At 31.8% G+C, this 17,404-nt stretch overlaps 2 protein-coding genes across 5 annotated transcripts in view; one reads left to right on the forward strand and one right to left on the reverse strand.

Moving 5' to 3' along the window:
* LOC122715543 (furin-like protease 1) overlaps positions 1–17,404 on the forward strand; it is a 297,202-nt gene that overhangs the window by 231,175 nt on the left and 48,623 nt on the right. The gene's annotated exons all lie outside the window — the stretch shown is intronic.
* Positions 1,091–17,404, reverse strand: part of LOC122715542 (dynein intermediate chain 3, ciliary-like) — a 62,921-nt gene continuing 46,607 nt past the window's right edge. Inside the window, exons 2-11 of one of the 3 annotated variants that reach the window (XM_043937811.1) lie at positions 11,851–12,003; positions 11,353–11,514; positions 11,054–11,154; positions 9,695–9,855; positions 9,094–9,271; positions 8,213–8,641; positions 7,602–7,884; positions 6,960–7,259; positions 6,351–6,684; positions 1,091–1,704 (exon numbers count right to left, since the gene is read on the reverse strand). In XM_043937811.1, coding sequence (XP_043793746.1) covers positions 1,091–1,704; positions 6,351–6,684; positions 6,960–7,259; positions 7,602–7,884; positions 8,213–8,641; positions 9,094–9,271; positions 9,695–9,855; positions 11,054–11,154; positions 11,353–11,514; positions 11,851–11,922 — 2,634 coding nt within the window. In that variant the 5' untranslated portion in view covers positions 11,923–12,003. Of the gene's footprint in view, positions 1,705–6,350; positions 6,685–6,959; positions 7,260–7,601; positions 7,885–8,212; positions 8,642–9,093; positions 9,272–9,694; positions 9,856–11,053; positions 11,155–11,352; positions 11,515–11,850; positions 12,052–17,404 lie in introns of those variants that run through there. The other 2 variants (XM_043937810.1, XM_043937812.1) reach the window with 2 other exon arrangements.

Consider the following 17,404-nt stretch of genomic DNA (forward strand, 5'->3'; position numbering starts at 1 on the left):
TCTTCACGTCGTGCAAGCGACTTTCGAAGAAAGGGACACTTTCTGGCTCCTGCTCGACGATGCATGCGCCAAGGAAAGGGAAAAGTTTTCGACGAGATTGTTTGCCTTGGTTGGACACCGAGGGGAATATCACGAACAAACTCTTCCACGTGATCCTTTTCTCGAGGAGAGATGCAGCGATGGATCTACTTACGACGCTTGTGTTTCTTCGATGAGGATCGAGGGTGTTTTTTTCAGATCAATGGAGAAGATTAAGATTTTTTATTTTTCGATTTCTAAAATATTTGCGAATTATTCTTTTGAATTATTTAAAAATGTATATTTTTTTTTTTTTTTTTTTTTTTGCGTATGCCTCTTCAATTTCTGGGATTACTTTTTACTGTATTTTTATAAGAGATATATCTGAGATATCATCAAAATATGAAAGGAATACGTGAGCTATATGAAGCTAACATCTTCGAAAGTTCTAAGGAAGTATCTTTAGATATCGTCTCTTTGCTCTTTTTCATACAGCTGCCCTTTCAATTTCTTCAGACACTTTTTGTTACATCTCCAAGATATTGTCAAGATGTCTCATTTGAACGTTATATAGATTTTTGTAACTTCAAAGAAGAATCGGATATTCTGATCTAACTTTCTTGCTCTATCTAATAGTTTCCTATCTTACAATTTCTGAAACTGTATAATCTTTCTTTTGTATAATATTCTCACGAAGTATCCAAATATTTCCAAAATATCGAAAAGATTTGGAAGCTTTGTGACTTTGTTACCAAGAAGAAATAATTCGTTGGATTATCCTTTTTCTAATCTCTCTGATACATTTATTCTTGAAATCGAAGAAGCTTTTTTTTAAATATTCCTTTCTTCTTTTTTTCTTTTATTAAATTTTCAAGGATAAATTCGAGAAGGAACGTCGTAGAAGCTGCATCATTTCCACGATTTTCGATCGAAGAAACACTGGATACGTTCTTTCTTTTTTTTTTTTTTTTTTTTTTTCCTTCGATGAATTTACCCGTTCGATTTTCAAAACGATTATGAAAAATATCGATTTTTTTTAAACATCTAATCGATCGAAATTCCATCCCTCGTTCTATTCCTTCGGCTTTTCCTCGGCTGCCTTCTTCATCTCCTGCACGAGGATGGCCGATATCCGCGGATAGAACCACTTCTTCATTACATCGAACTTCGACACTTTCTGCTTCATTAAATTCCACATTTCCATCTGTTCCTGTTTCTTCTTCTCCTCGAGCTCCTCCTTAGTCGGTTCCAGTTTTTTCGATGGCCTCACCTTCTTCTCTACAGTTCTTTTTGCAATGTAAGAAGGCTCTTTCTCCCTCAGATCGTCCGATTTAATCGATTTCTCGTCCTCATCCAGCACCTCCTTCAGCACCTTCACAGGCGGCGCCAACAGCTTCTGCTGCACGGTCCAGGTGCTCAATTTCTTCGCGATCGCACGCTCCTGCCAGTCGCGAAGCTCTTTCTTCGCCTTGGTGAGCTCTTTGTGAAGCACGTATGGCGGCGCGTTCTTCATCATCAAGATTTTCCTCTTGAACGCGCGCGTCGGTGGTGGAATTTGAATAATGTAATCGGTCAATCGTTTGTACCACTTGTTATCTATCATGAACGGGCTCGTTCTGTCGATCGCGTCTTCCTTCAATCTCTCCTCCTCCTTCCTCTTCTCCTCTAACTTCTGTTTCAATTTTTCTAGAATATATAGAAAAGATATGGAATTTTTTTCTTTTCTTTTTTATCTTTCAATCGTACTTTATTTCCTCGCGATTAGAAAAATTACTTAGAACGAGGAGAAATTTAATTTTGATTTGTAGATTTGGAAATTTCTTTTTTTTTTTTATCTTTCAATCAAATGTTTTATTTCCTCGCGATTAGGAAAATTACTTAGGACGAGGAGAAATTTAATTTTGATTTGTAGATTTGGAAATTTTTTTTTTTATCTTTCAATCGTACTTTATTTCCTCACGATTAAGAAAATTAAGACTTAAGACGAGGAGAAATTTATTTTTGATTTATAGATTTGGAAATTTCTTTTTTTTTATCTTTCAATCGTACTTTATTTCCTCGCGATTAGGAAAATTACTTAGAACGAGGAGAAATTTATTTTTGATTTGTACATTTGGAAATTGGGAGAAAAATTGGAAGTATATATATATATATAAAATGTGTCGAATAAAATTGAAATAACGTATAAATACGAATCGGTGATTTGATTAAAATTTGAAAAATATGAAACAAACAAGTAAGAACAATAATTTTTTTTATCGAGTCAGGTATAATAAATAAATTTAAATCGAATATTCAATGGATACGTATTTAGAGAGATTATTAATTCGATAAGTATAATTTAATATCACGTTGAAAACAAAATCATTAACACTTCCTTCCCTACATTTTTCTTTTTTAAATTTCATTGTTCTATTTAAACGACAGTTTCGCGTTATTTTTAACCATGAAACGTTGGAGCGAAATTTGTACGAAAATCATATGGAACATCTGTGTTACCTTTTAAGTAAAAATTCCGACATATTTCTTCAACGTGCTATTATGTTAATCTAACACATTTCTTTGTAACATGCTATCGTGCCTCTGTAATAATTCACAAGGGGTAAATTTCGAGTGAAATTTGCTTAAGTTGGACACCTGAAAGCTCCAAAAAATGTATCATTTTCCACAAAGCGCATAATCTAGGGGGAGCTTTAATGTTTTTTTTAACCATCCTTGACACTTCCAACTGAAATTTCACTCCTGAAATTTTATTCCTCAAAATTTGAATTACCATCTGGAATATTTTAAACATTCGATCGAACAAAAAATTACATACGTGTAAAGAGATTCATAAATGTTCTTAGAATGTTTTTCAAATTTTCCAAAAATCTAGTGAAAAAGAAAAAGAAAATTCAAAATATCGTAAGATCACAGAGGCTTTACGTCAATTTTAAAAAATCACGTTTTCTAATTTTATTAATTTTAAGAAAAAAACAAATTAGAAATTGAACTCGTCAAGTTTTCCTTTTAACTTCAAATTTTATTAAAACACTTCGTTTTAATTATCGGATTATAAATCGATATAAAAATGACAAACAAGACGATGAATCAGACGAATATAAAATCAATTAAAATGGATTATCAAGTTCTTCTCCCGTCATGTCGTCGTCAGACGAGATACAATCTACGAGGGAACTTTTGAATTATTCAAATGCCAACAACCGATTTTATCTTTGGAACCTGAAGGGGTTAACGAAACGTGCATCGAAGTTTAAAATCATCGTTAAAATACGTATAGGCGGGCCTAATTTTTCAATTATCCCAAACGAGGCTAATATCGTGAATATCCCATCTAGATCGGTATCTTTGCACCGTTGACACTAATCGAGATTCCTGTCCGGCCGAGAAACAAACTATTCCACGCACGCGAGCCTCGTCTGTTCAACGCTAATTAATTCCATCCTAATTTGTAATCGTGAAACTCGAGCAAGGGATTTGGCCGTTCTTTGTAATTATCGGGACCACCCAATATCTAATTTCCGTAATCAAATTCTATTTACGCGAGGAAAACAAGAACGAGAATGAAAATTACACTATTGAATAATAATTTAATAATTATTAGTGATTTTATCATTATAATAAATATATTCTACAATTAATCCACTCCTCCTCCACGTGAAATATATTTATGATATTTCAAAAATAAATGAACAATTAAAAATTATTTTCGTAAAAAGTCAATCGTCTATTAAAATCGTGTCAAAGTTAATCAGATAAAATGGATCAGATAAAAGTCCCTTGTGTCCACAGCAATGATAAATAAAAACTTTATCTAACCAATCTGATTTACCGACTGATAAATCGTTGGACAAATCCGCAACAACGAATTATATATATACGTGACGTTCGATTAATTTCGCAACCTAATCCATGCGCATGCGCGATCGCTCCCCTCCCTAATCGTCTCGATCGGTACGTTTCCCACGTTTTCCGTTGAAAACCTTTAAATCCACGGGACAAAAAAAAACAACGTTAGCGCGATTTAACGGAAAGTGTACATTGTACACTTCCGTTCCTCGGGCAAACGGGGATTGGAAAAACGGGGCGACGTCGATAAATCTTGTATTATTTCTCGGGCAGAAATATCGTCTTATCGGGCGTGGAAAAATATTTACAACCGCGTGTCGAAGTTAATGGCGGCGGCGTTCTTTCCCGCCGCATGTAGGATTTATTTCCATATTGGCGATGAACGGCGTTCCTGAATGCAATTTTTGTATTCCCATCGTGCATGGGGCCGCTGCGATCAAAGACGTCGCTTAAGCATCCGGAAATATTCCTTTGTCGACGTGGAATTTAAAGTCACGGTCTGTTTAGGTTATGTTAGGTGAATTTAATAAGTGAGCCGAGTTCAAGAAACTCGAAACCGGTATTAACCTGTTATTTCCTTCACACTTCGAAATGTCGTTTCGAATTTATATTGAGCGATTACGGGATACGGTTGCATATTTGTTGTTGGACATAGTTTAGTCGAGAGTTTCGATGGCAATTTTGTTAATAACGTTCATTTGCTCGTACGTTGAAAAACGTATTTCTAGGTAGTTTCAATATCTTATTCAATGTATGTTGAATTTTTACATCGTGTTGTAATATTTTCATACGACTATAAAATATAACTAAAAAATATATATAATATATATAAATATAACTATATAAATTTTTAATAAATTTTTAATAAATTATATATATAATATATATAATAAATATAACTATAAAATTTTAATTCTACGAAAATGAAAAATAAATTCATAAGAAGATATTTTTTCTTTTTTTTTTTTTGAAAAAGAAGCGACTATATTTTACAATCGATATGTAAATTAAATGTAAATGAAAAGAGAGTAGAACAATAAAAAATGAACGTTTCACTTATTAAAAATTCCCAGCAGAACTCACCCTTTCGAATTTCTTCGAAACTATTTAACATAAAAACTTCAAATCCATTCATCTTAAATTCTACAAATTGTAAAATTTCGCAAAGCTCGCTAAAACAACCAATCTTAAAAAGGGCACTCTGTTTCTGGAACGTCGCGATTAACCCGAACCAGTTTTTCATTTTTCTTCCATTCATCTCGAGTTTAAGCCCAACAATGGGGTCCAACCATTTTAACGTTCCTTTTATCAACTTGGCAGCGATCGTTTAAGTGGCTTCCGACGCGTTACCCCGAGTTAATTGTAACCTAGAATACTCGGGGCGGGAAGTCGTGTTGGGGGAACGGGCGAGATACCGGAAACGCGGGTTGAAATTAATTCGGCGGAGGAGTGGAGGCCGCGGCAGAGCGTGCACTCCTTGTTTGCAGTTCCACCGTTGATTGTGAAATTTACAAGTGTCGTGGGGGTAACCGGAGAAAACTTTTCCTGGGGAATATCTCGCCGCGATAAGCGTTATGAAATGAATTTCCGTGGAAAATTATCGAGTAGTTTTCGGGCCAATTCTGAAGGAGTCGGTGGCTGCAGCTTCGAGTGACCCTTGGCGCGCGTCGCCGTGCACGCCGAGAAATTAAAATTAATAATACAAAAAAATTAATGTTGGTTGGTTTCTTTTCTTTTCAGTTTATTTTGCGGCGATAGATATACTTTTGTTTAATTAGTACATGCCTCGAGGACAAGTTGTTGTAAGTAGGTTGCTTGTTCTGTTTTTTTTTTTTTTCGTGTCGCCATTATCGTGTTTTCGTGTATATAGCGCAAGCTGGCGGTAAATTTGAAAAAATATCGCGAGTCGAGAGAGAATTGCAGAGACAATCATTATCTCAAATTGTATTTTGAGATAAATCGAAAGAATTGAGAGAAAGAAAATGTGATAAAATTATAATAGAAAAATAATGTTTTCTTATTAATAATGATTAACGTGCTAAATTGTTTAAATTATATCGAAAGAGATAAATAATTTCTAATTTCTTCGCTCAATTTTATTATTGCATCTTCCATTTCATCAATTTTAAATCTTTTTAAATCTTTATAACTAATGTATTTAATATTCTTACTAATCATTTTCATTATCCATCTATCCTATCTTATACTAAAAATCTATTTTAAATACCATTATTCCTTACCAAAAAAAAAAAAAAAGAAAGGAAGAAAATAATTCATTAACGTTCGAAATTATACATATATAATTCTCAAATTTTCAAAATATCCCAAATCATACGTTGCACGCACGAAAAATTAAATATTCCATCGTCCATTATCGAAATTAATTCATATTGGAAAGCGAGAAACGGTAAAACAAACGAAAAGAGAAAGAAAAGGGAAAGGAACGAAAAAGGAAAGAAATTTGGTAAAATTTTCAATCTTACCTTCCATATCAGCGCAACAAATTTCCGGTATGCATGGCTCCAGACAAATCTTCTTCAGAATCTTCTTTGGGCGTATCTTTCTTTCCTTCTTCTTCTTTTCTAATTCCAGTTCCAACTTCTCCTCTTCTTCGACTTCCGGTTTCTCCACAATTTTTTTAACCGGCCTTTCTACTTTCGGCCGACTCCTGATCCTCCTTACCGACCGTACCTTTTTCGCGTCTTCCTTTTCCACTTCTTCCTCCTCCTCGGGACGAAGGACCGTCGTTCTGTCTATTAACAATGGCTGCGCTGCTTCTACGTCTTCTTCATCGAGTGGCTCGAATTTCTTCGATATCTTTTTTGAAAATAATTTTCATTTGTTAGACACATATATTCATATAATATGATTTCGAAATTAGTGTAATTAAAATTATTATCGTTTGAACAATGAATGAAATTTCATTGTTCAAATTTTCGTCAATAACTTCCGTTACATTGATTTTAAAAAAAATCAAAAAAAAAAAAACAAAAAAGAAGAAGAAAAAGAAAAAGGAAAAGTAGTAATAATAAAAATAATAAAGAAATAAAAGAATAAGAATATAATTATTCACAAAATTTCGAATATGTTACCTCGTTGACAGCGAAGTAGTAATCTGTCTCCGCCTTGATGAGTTCAGGAATGCTGATTTTTGGAATACTCTTTCTAACCTTCGAGATTCTTGATTTTCTCTTTTCTTTATTCTTTTCCTTGTCCTTTTCTTTTTCCTTGTTCTTTTCCTTCTCTAAATATTTCTCTTTCTTCTTGGTCTCCCTTTTTCTGGGTTTCTTCGCGTTTTGCACATGCGTATCATCAATTTCATGATAGGTCAGGCGAATTTCTTTTAAACGACTGTCAATCGCCTTCTCATATTTGCCACACCTGTCCAAATACTGCGAGAAGAAACGATATTTTCCAGCGGAAAATTGTATTCAATATCATAAACGTGTACAGCGGATTATTTTCTTAATAAAATTTTAATGAATAATATTAACAAAATTTTATATCGAGCGTTTATAATATAAACTTTTTTTTCTCTTACCAAAATATCATTTTAAGAAAGTGAGTCCTTTTTTTTCTCTCTTTTAATTTAAAAATTTTGAATAACAAAATATTCAGAATTTAGGAATAAGATATTCCTAAATGTTCATAAATATCTTCAAAAAGAAGCTGAAACTTTGAGAGTTGATTTCAAAGAAATCTTGCAATCTAGCAAAATTTAAAATTGATCTTACATTGTTCAAGGAGATTCTGTCTTCTTTCGTGATCACAGTAAGATCCTCTGTGCACTCCAACAGATATATGTTGCCCTTTTGACTTCCAACGGCCAAGATGTCGCCATCATCGTGGGAACTGATCGCGGTTAGCTTATCGAAACATAGACGAATATTAAGCAATGGTTTTTCCGTGCCCAGCAGAATATCGTACACCTCCAATAAACCTTCTGCGTTTATGGTGAAAAATACAGAACACCTGGATTTACTCCAGCATCCACCGGTTAGATCGACAGTTTGCTGGCTATTCATCAGAGAAAGACACATTTTTTTCAATATTTATTTATACGAAAAAATCGTATTTACGAGCATTATTATATCTTCAACAATCGATGAAAAAAAAATTTTAATTTTTCAGAAACTGACTGATTGCAAAATCTTCCACGATTCAATTATCGTTAACGATATAATAGTCATAATCTCTAAAAGAAAAAAAAAAAGAATATGGAAAATGAAATTAATCCTGATAAAAGATAAGTAAACTTAATAATAGGAAATAAATCTATATATATATATATAGAGATAGCTCATGTATGATAATACGTGTGTATAATGTATAAAAATTATGTAACCGAATGCTAAACAAATTTCCTTCCTTCGTGTCATCCGCCCATAATTTAGCGGACCAATTGCCAACCGTCAAAAAGTTCTTAGGGTAAACAGGATTTCGATCGATGGCGAGCACGGGCCCCTCGTAACACTCGAATCTGACCAACAATTTCTCCACAGGATTTTCGGTCCTTCTGTTCACATTCACGACGATACCGTTCTCGGTACCAACCAAGAATCTGCTGCTCATAGTTTGTTCGAATTGAAGGCAGGTGATGCCGGTCGCTTTGTATATATCTCCCCTTTTCGGGTCGTCGAGGTCCATCACCAATTTCTCAGTCGGTTTTTTCGGAAACCTTATGTCCCACCACAACACCAAGCCATCGGTGGAGGCGGAGAAAAAATCGGTGGAGTTTTTGCTTGGTATCCAAAAGACCTGGATCACTGGATCTCTGAAGAACGAATGGAAGATAAGAAAGAGGAATTGTAGAACTTCAGTTTGGGCTAAGGATAGAGAAGTTGGACATTTTATGGATCGTGGGAAACAGGGACACGTTTTCTCGTGCTTTTTCTTCGAGAGGAATTATTTTTAAAGGATTTTAAGGGAATTTGATAATATGAATTGGATTAAATAATTTAATAATGTAAATTCTTAAGTATAAGTGTGGAGATGACTCTTCTAATGTGAAAAAATGGAATAAAAATGTACGAAAATGAATCTTTAAATGAGATATTTTTTTGTTGACTATAGATATATAAAAAAAAATTTCTAACAAATGTTTTTTAAATCGAATTAAACAAAAATATACGCTGCTTTTATTCTATTTTTTTCAAGAAATTTTTTGTCAATTTTTGTAATACACATCTCAATTGCACAATTTTATTTTCATCAAAACTGTCATACCTGTGACTGACATACACATGAGAGATGCCTACAGGAGTTTCACCGGTTCGCAAATCCCAGTAACACACCTGGCCATTCATGAGACCGCTGACTAACACTACGTAATCACGAGGATTAAACTCGACCGTCATTAACGGGATTTGTGACCTTAACGTGTACAGAGCTTTGTTCGGATTCTCTGGATAGGATAAATTACATGTTTTATAATTTTTATATCTTTAATATGTGTTAATGAAGCAATGAAAAATAAATAATTGATGTATATATGATGATATAATATAAAATTTAAACACATTTGTAAGATATCTTTCAGGATAATCAATTCGAGAGATCAAAACAAATATAAAAATTGGTACAGATAGAATTTCATTTATATTTGTAAAGGGGTAACAAAATTTGCAACATTTTCTAGATACTCATTCAAACAAATCTCAATTTTCATATACCAACTTTCCTGTTTGTTTTAACCTCTAAAATCTTACAAAAATGTCTCACGAATATATATATAAATGTATAAATACGAACAGAGTTATGTAAATATAATTCAATGAGATATCATTTTTCGTTATAGTATCGAATTAAATAAGAGATAACCGAGTACCAATATCCCATACATAGGAGTACGGACTTAAGTCGGTCCCTTGTGTCTCGAATTCGTAATACGCGTACGCAGCTGCCAATCTATCCGAGTTGTTTGGAGACCACGATAAATGCCTGATCGGCCTTGTCTTCGTCTCTGGGTCTTCGAACAAATTTATAACCCTGAGGAAACAAAAAGAAAAAAGAGAGAGAGAGAGAGAAAAGGTGCAATATCAATAAATTTGAACGAAATTATAGGACAGAGAACTTTTGAATAATTTTTGTTTTCCCTTTGATTTCTTTAATAATATAAAATTTATAAAAAGATTCTATAACTTGCATTTATTATTAAAGAGAGAAATTAAAATGATGAGCAATTAGTTGAAAATTATAATATTCTATCTCATAACTAATAATAACTATAATCATTTGCTTCCTTCTATAATATATAATTCTAAATAATCTTATCCTTGTATATCATGGTACAGATGGCGTTGAAGTCAATGCTGAAAGAGCAATAATAAAAGCAATTAATTAAAAAAAAAAGATGAAATTATATGCAAATTATACACGATTTATTTTGTAAACACAGAAAATATGTATTTCGAAAGAAATTCGTATCGTTCAATATCATTTAACTGTATCGAAAAGTTAAAATTGGGAATGGAAAGGTAATCCATGATTTAGGTTAGGATGACGCGTTGTGTTTGGATCGATGCAGATGGCGCTCGATTCAATTTTGACGGGAAAATAAAAATATTTGAACAGAGTGATGATACGCGTACATTACGAGGGGATTGAACAAACGAAAGCCCTTTGATTTTTGCAGGCACGGGGAGCGTATATCATCCGGTTGATGCTATCACGGACGAAACAAGCTTCGGTCGTTAATTTTACGACTCTACGGATTTTCATTGCCGGATCGGTACCGATCGTTGCCTGTACTACGTTACCATTGCTTGTAAATTTGTGTCCCGATTTTATAACGCTCGTTTCGATTCAATGAGTAGAATTGAATAGTCGTTTCGTTAATGAATTTGGTGGGATTACCAGTCTCATCAATGATCGTTTCGTTGATTTATTTTAAACGTTTTTAGAATTTGCAACGTTCCAATCTTTCTCTAAGAATTTATCCCTAATATCTCCTAAATAATCTCCTAAATAATAATGTAATAATATAATAATATAATAAATAATAATATCTCCTTTTCCTAAATAAATTTATACGTGATTTTTTAATATTGAAATATCCATCTATTTAAATGTAGTAATTTGATTTTAAAAAAGATAAAAAAGGGATAAAAATTTGTCTCGTCTCATCATTAATTAATAAGATCGTTATGGTGTTAGAGAATTAATTCTTTGAATATGATAGGTATACCTAAGATTGTACTCTTTGGCCATACGCGTAGGAACCAAGTCGTCGAAAAAGTTTTCATAGATATTCATGGTATTGTTTTCAAGCACGCAATGCTCCATCGTCTAAATAATTTTGAACAATTGTTTTAATTAATAATAATTTACAATTAATAATTAATCATAAACGTTGGTTACGAGATCGTTAATTCTAATTTATTTATCATTCGTACAAATAATCTGCTCGAGAAATCAAATTATTTAATTAAATATTATTCAATCGACGAATATTTTACTTCCTTTTTTTTTTCTTTCCAAACTTACCGAAAGAAGTTCGTTCATACACGGTGCCCAAATATCATCCTTTTCCACACGTCGACGGTATCTTTGAGTAATTTCGACATCTTTGTAGTTCACTTCTTTCGGCCAACCACCTTCCTCATGATACATGCCTGTATTGGTTGTAGACTTTCTTATTGTTTGCACCTGAAACGGAATAACGTTTATGCGAGACAATTATTCTTTGAGAGAATAAGAATAAAAAATAATGATAAAAAATTTATATAGATATCATATGATACTCGAAATAATTATATATTTGGAATCATAGGAAAATAAATAAAAAAAGAAATAATAATAATAATCTATATAAAAATTATAAAAATTACAATAACAATATTAACAATATCGAAGAGAAGATGAAACAATTTGAAAAATTTCACGTTAATAAATATATACGATGAAAATGATCAACATCCTCTAGTAAATATACCTGTTTCATTAATCTAACCTAAAAAGATATAAGTCATTATCGACTCTTACCTCGTGGGCCGCCAATTGTGGAGCCATTTGCACCTCAGCATCATTATGCGTAACATAGATATAATCCTCCATAAGATGTGGTTCCGGCAGGATGTTCTCCACAGCGATCCGATCTTCTAATTTGAAGATGCATTGCTTTCCAAACTGGCTCCTCTGCTTGATATACGTGTATTGAGTTAACAACATCGTTGGTTAAATTTCATTGAGTCACACGCGTCTTATAAAATCATCTATGTATATAAATATAAAGTTTAAAAAAGTTAAATAAAAGGGTGCCAAAAATAAATGGTCGAAAAATCCACGATTGCATAAAATCGGATCGAATCTTAACCGGATGGTCTAAGCCAAACTGGCCGGATTACGATTGATCGAAACAGGGGAAGATCGAAAAAAACAATATTTATTTGTAATTGATATGCAACTTGGTTCAGATCGGTGAAATTTATTATATTCGAATAATGAAACAATAATACATTTTTAATAACGATGATTAATAATAATTTGAATTTGAATATGGCAAATGAAAAAATTTCACGGAATAATGAAATAATTTCGTGTAAATTATAATCTTTTTTTATTCCATTTTGTGCCATTTGTTAAGAATTATAATTCATAACTTGTATTCCCTTTGAAAAATTATTATCGAATAGCGACAATTTTTCTTCCAACATATCGGTTCAATAAAATTTTTCACGGCAGACGTATCTTTTTACAACCATCTTTCCTATTGGAGAACGATTCTACTTATGGGAAAGACGGTTGTAAAAAAGTACATTCTATCAAGGCTCCCATAATTCGAGCCGATAAATTTGAAAAAGGAAAAGAAAAAAAAATGTTATCAGTGTCCATAAAAGTTTACGAGAAAAGTAAAAGTTTGTAATATTTCGAGTAGAATATGTATAAAGCATAGCGAATAATTTTCCTATCAAACATACAAGAACACGTATTTCCAATCGCATCGTATCTAAATTTAAAGCCCTTCGTATGAAATGGAATGACGTTCAACGATAATTCACGTAAATAAAAGCTCGACTAAAATTCATACGCACAATAGGCCGCCATAACAATCTCACCTAAATGGAATTTCATTGCATTATTTACCATTCATACCGCAACACAATCCCCGCTATAATCTTCCAAACTATATATATTCAATTACAAACGACGTTAAAACTTCCTCCTTTAAATCCATCTTAACAATCGTAGAGAAAAAGAGAGAGAGAGAGAGAGAGAGAGAGAGATTGCATTGCCCTCGATACACTCGTGAATGTTTCAACACGAACCACAATTTCCCAGACAATTTCCATTCTCGAGAAGATTCGACTCGCTCGAAATCGTCCAGAAGCGTATCCACCTCTATTGCCTCCTTTTCTAAAAAAAAAAAAAAATAAAAAGATAAAAAAGAAAAAGAAATCTTCCCCAACCACAGCTTCTTTCTCAAGGCATTACCGATTTCTTCTAATTTCTTCGACCGAGTTTCCTTTTCGCCGCCCATCAAAGATTCAATTTTCCCGCCAATTCTCCTCACTTCGTCGAATTACCAATTCGAATTACGAATTATCCCTCCGCGACCTTCCACAATTTCCTACGAATTCCATCGAAATCACAATGCTTTCACACGAATCCGTAAATCGTATAAGCCACGCAGAGCTCCCTCTCTCCCCCGCAAATCATATTTGACGCAGCCTCACGTCGAAATCGTGATCGATCGGTAACGCGAATGCGGTAACCGGCACAAACCGGAACGAACAAGCGGGATGCTTGACAATGATCCGCGCTAAAATTCACTCGGACAACGCGGGGTCCATTCGAATGTATCCGCGTGGAAAATCGGGATATGCGTGGGATATTCCATGAGATTTCTCTTTTACTCCTTCATTCAGGCACGTGTATTTTTTCCTATTTTCTAAAATTACGATTTCCCTGCGTTGTATAACATCCTTTTCCTCGTCGTTTATCCTTTTATTCGTTGAATTTTTTTGGTAATTTTTTGGTAATTTTAATTACCTCGTTTGAAACGTTTCTTTATTTAATTTTAACTTATTTATTATTTTGATCACTTTTTCGATTGATTCGATTGTTATTGATGATCGCACGATTTCTTGTTTTCCATCTTCATCGTTTGATAAACGAACGATAATATTATTCTCGAGCTTGTAAAGTATTTCACTTTGTTTAAGCAACGTTAACTTTATTACTATCGGGAGAAACATTGGGAGAACTTGATTGCTGCTTAACCTATTTGCATCATTAGTGCATACATGTGCTCAATTTACCCGGTCATTATCACCAAAGCGCATATATAGATGCTCGTAGACCACGTTTACAACGTCGGAGAATTGCACAGTGGACAGGAACATGTTAAGTAAGATAATGTTAAGTACAGATTAAGGAGAAATATGGCGATTATCGGGGTATGGAATTATTGAATGAAATTTTAAAATTCGGATGGAAATATTGATAAAAGGATGGGATGAGAATTGAAAGAGAAAAGTTTACTAAAAATAAACTAATTTGAAAGAATTCTTTAAATCTTATTAATATCAAGAAGAGATGATATTTAAACAATTTCACAAGGAATCACAGTTATTAATAATTTTAATAAATCCATATAGAATAAAGAGGTTTTAGAAACATGCAGGATGCTGTTTTTGAAGTTCAATACTTTTAAAATAATATTTTCTTAGGTTTAAAATGGCTTAAACCTCCCATATTGTATGAATTATAATATAATCAATTTGAATGAAATTCTAAACGACAATAAAACGANCTGTTTTTGAAGTTCAATGCTTTTAAAATAATATCTTCTTAGGTTTAAAATGGCTTAAATCTCCCATATTGTATGAATTATAATATAATCAATTTGAATGAAATTCTAAACGACAATAAAACGAAAACTCAAGCTTCCTTAAATATTCAAAAGCAAATGCCTAACTTTCTAAAATAAATATTTTAATAATAAACAGAAAGAATTGATAATAGAATAAAAAAATCCTCAAAAATAATAGTCTAAATTCGACTAACGAAGGTCTAAATCAGAGCAAACAATGGTTGAATGATACATTGTTATTGATGGAATCGAAACCAGTAAAATGTAAAAATGTTTTCACTTTTCATATTGTTGTCACGTGTCGTGTTATAGCAACATGCAAAATGGAATTTATCGGGGAATGCCTTTTAGAAAGAGAGAAGAAGAGAGAGAGAGAGAGAGAGAGAGAGAGAGAAAGAGAGAGAGAGTTCTGCAACCGCGTAAGCTAAACTGGCGATGAATCAGATCGATTAATGTCTGCGTATGTTGAAGCACATATCGAAGATGAACTCGAATCCCGGAACTAAAGCAATCTAGCATTGGATTCCAAAACGTTCTGATGCCGGAAGTTCGAGGAGAAATTAACTATAGAGATTGATAGCCAGATATTTACAGGTATTTCGACGTGTCAACAAGCATTGAGACTTGATTGAGTGGAAGGATTATAAAAAAAAATTTATAAAATTTATAAAATGAAAATAATGAATGATGAATGAAAAGAAGTACTTTGCGATTTATTTCGATTAAACTTTTCTTTGTTTCAAAACAAATGAAACAACGAAAAGAGATTTATTTACTGCTATTGTTTATATATATAATTAATAAATTTGAAATAAAAATACAAATTTCATGTATATCAAAAATCGATTAATTTGTAAATAAGAATTGTTAATGATTATAAATTCAATTTATTGAATTATTTTATTATTATAGATGTAAAATTTTAATTTGTAGAATTTTCATTTTTTTTTTTTATAAAAATTTAAAAATCAATAACAAAATTCATATTTATTTTTAAAAGGAAGATTCTACAATTTATGTTGTATGAATATATCAAATAATTGTTACGAATAAATAAAAAAAAAAAAAGAAATACATCTCATTCGATCTGAAAATGCAAGCGAATAAATTTTATTCCGCAATTCACATTCACTATGACAAGATCAAAATTTTAGTAATCAAAATTACTTTTTAAAATATTTGATAATCCATTCACAAAATTATTATTTTCTTTTTTCGATTACTAAAATTTTCTGTGAATAAAATAACTATTCTCAGAATTCATTCTCAAGAAGGGAGTGAATAGTAACTAATTTGAGAAAACCCAAACGAGAAATTAACCTCAAAAAGAACGAATATTTTAATAAAAGGACAAGATAAACTGAGGAAATTTTAGGAACTTATTTAAGGAAAGTTTTCTGTAAAAAGAAAACATGTAAGATACATCAATTCAACTTCTATTAGGAAATGTTGGGTCTTTTCATTCGAAAGGTAAAACTTTTATATCTTCAAATTCATCGAGATACTTGGAAATATTCATTGCAAATATCTTGAAAATGATCAAACATATTGTCTTGTAATATTTTCAATGAAGCACTTTATCTTGTTATAAAATATTTTTTAAAATAATGAATCATTAATAATAATATATATATTTTTATATATATAATTATATATATAATTATTAATGATACATATATATATATATATATATATATATATATATCGATAAAGACAAGCTCTTTTTCTTTCTTGCACATTTGAAGTACTTATTCAATATTTCTATTGAATTCTATAGAAATATTGAATATACAAAAGTGAGAAATAGAATAAAAATTTTATTTTTCTTTCTTTTGAAGAAACTTTATAAGTAATTAAATACAAGGCAATATAAGAACCACAAATTTATCTTTTAACTTTCTGATCTTATCTTTGAAGAAATTCTAAGAAAAAGAAAATTTTCACTTGACATATTATATTACATATTTCCATTGCATTCATCAGTTTCATATTATGTTTCAACTTACAATATTTAAAATTATTTTACAGCACAATTTAAAAATACACAATAGAAACACAAGAAAGTTGAAATATAATTCTGTGAATGAAATGCTCGTTTGTTTTCACAATTGTTTATAAACTCTATCCTTCTTTTCTTTGAATCATTCAATTACTACAAAAAGAAAAAAAAATAATAATAATTTTCCTAATCACATTCTTATCTTTAAATCTTAGTTTTATCGATATTTTTAATTGTAATTGGCAGGTATCTTCGAAAGTACAATCGTCGATACCGAGAATAAACATAATATATCAAAAATGTACACAATTTGACAAAACAAAATACTTGGAATATATTTTTAATAAAATCCTACAATTTTCTCCATTTTATAAGTTACAAGAAGGAATCTATTTGTCACCGAACAAAAAATTTATAAAAATATTCGACAAATTGGAGAATGCTTTTGAAAAAGATTCGATCTTGAACAGGCCATCGACTGTCAACTATCAAAATTTCAATTTCATCAGGCAACAAGTCTCCACTTATATTTTGAATAGAAGGTTTCCCATTCACCTGAAACGTTTAACGTTAACGAAACCGTTAGCGATCAACAATTACTCGAAGAGGAACTTTTCGAATTTCAAACTCGTCAAAGATGGCTACGAGAAATATTACAAACAGATCATAGAAAAATGCGAGAAACGAAATGATGAAAAATCCGGGAAGAAGATCCCTTTCAAACT

The sequence above is a fragment of the Apis laboriosa genome, unplaced genomic scaffold, assembly GCF_014066325.1.
Source record: "Apis laboriosa isolate Shangri-la unplaced genomic scaffold, ASM1406632v1 scaffold38_cov145, whole genome shotgun sequence".
In the NCBI taxonomy this organism is placed as follows: Eukaryota; Metazoa; Arthropoda; class Insecta; order Hymenoptera; family Apidae; genus Apis; species Apis laboriosa.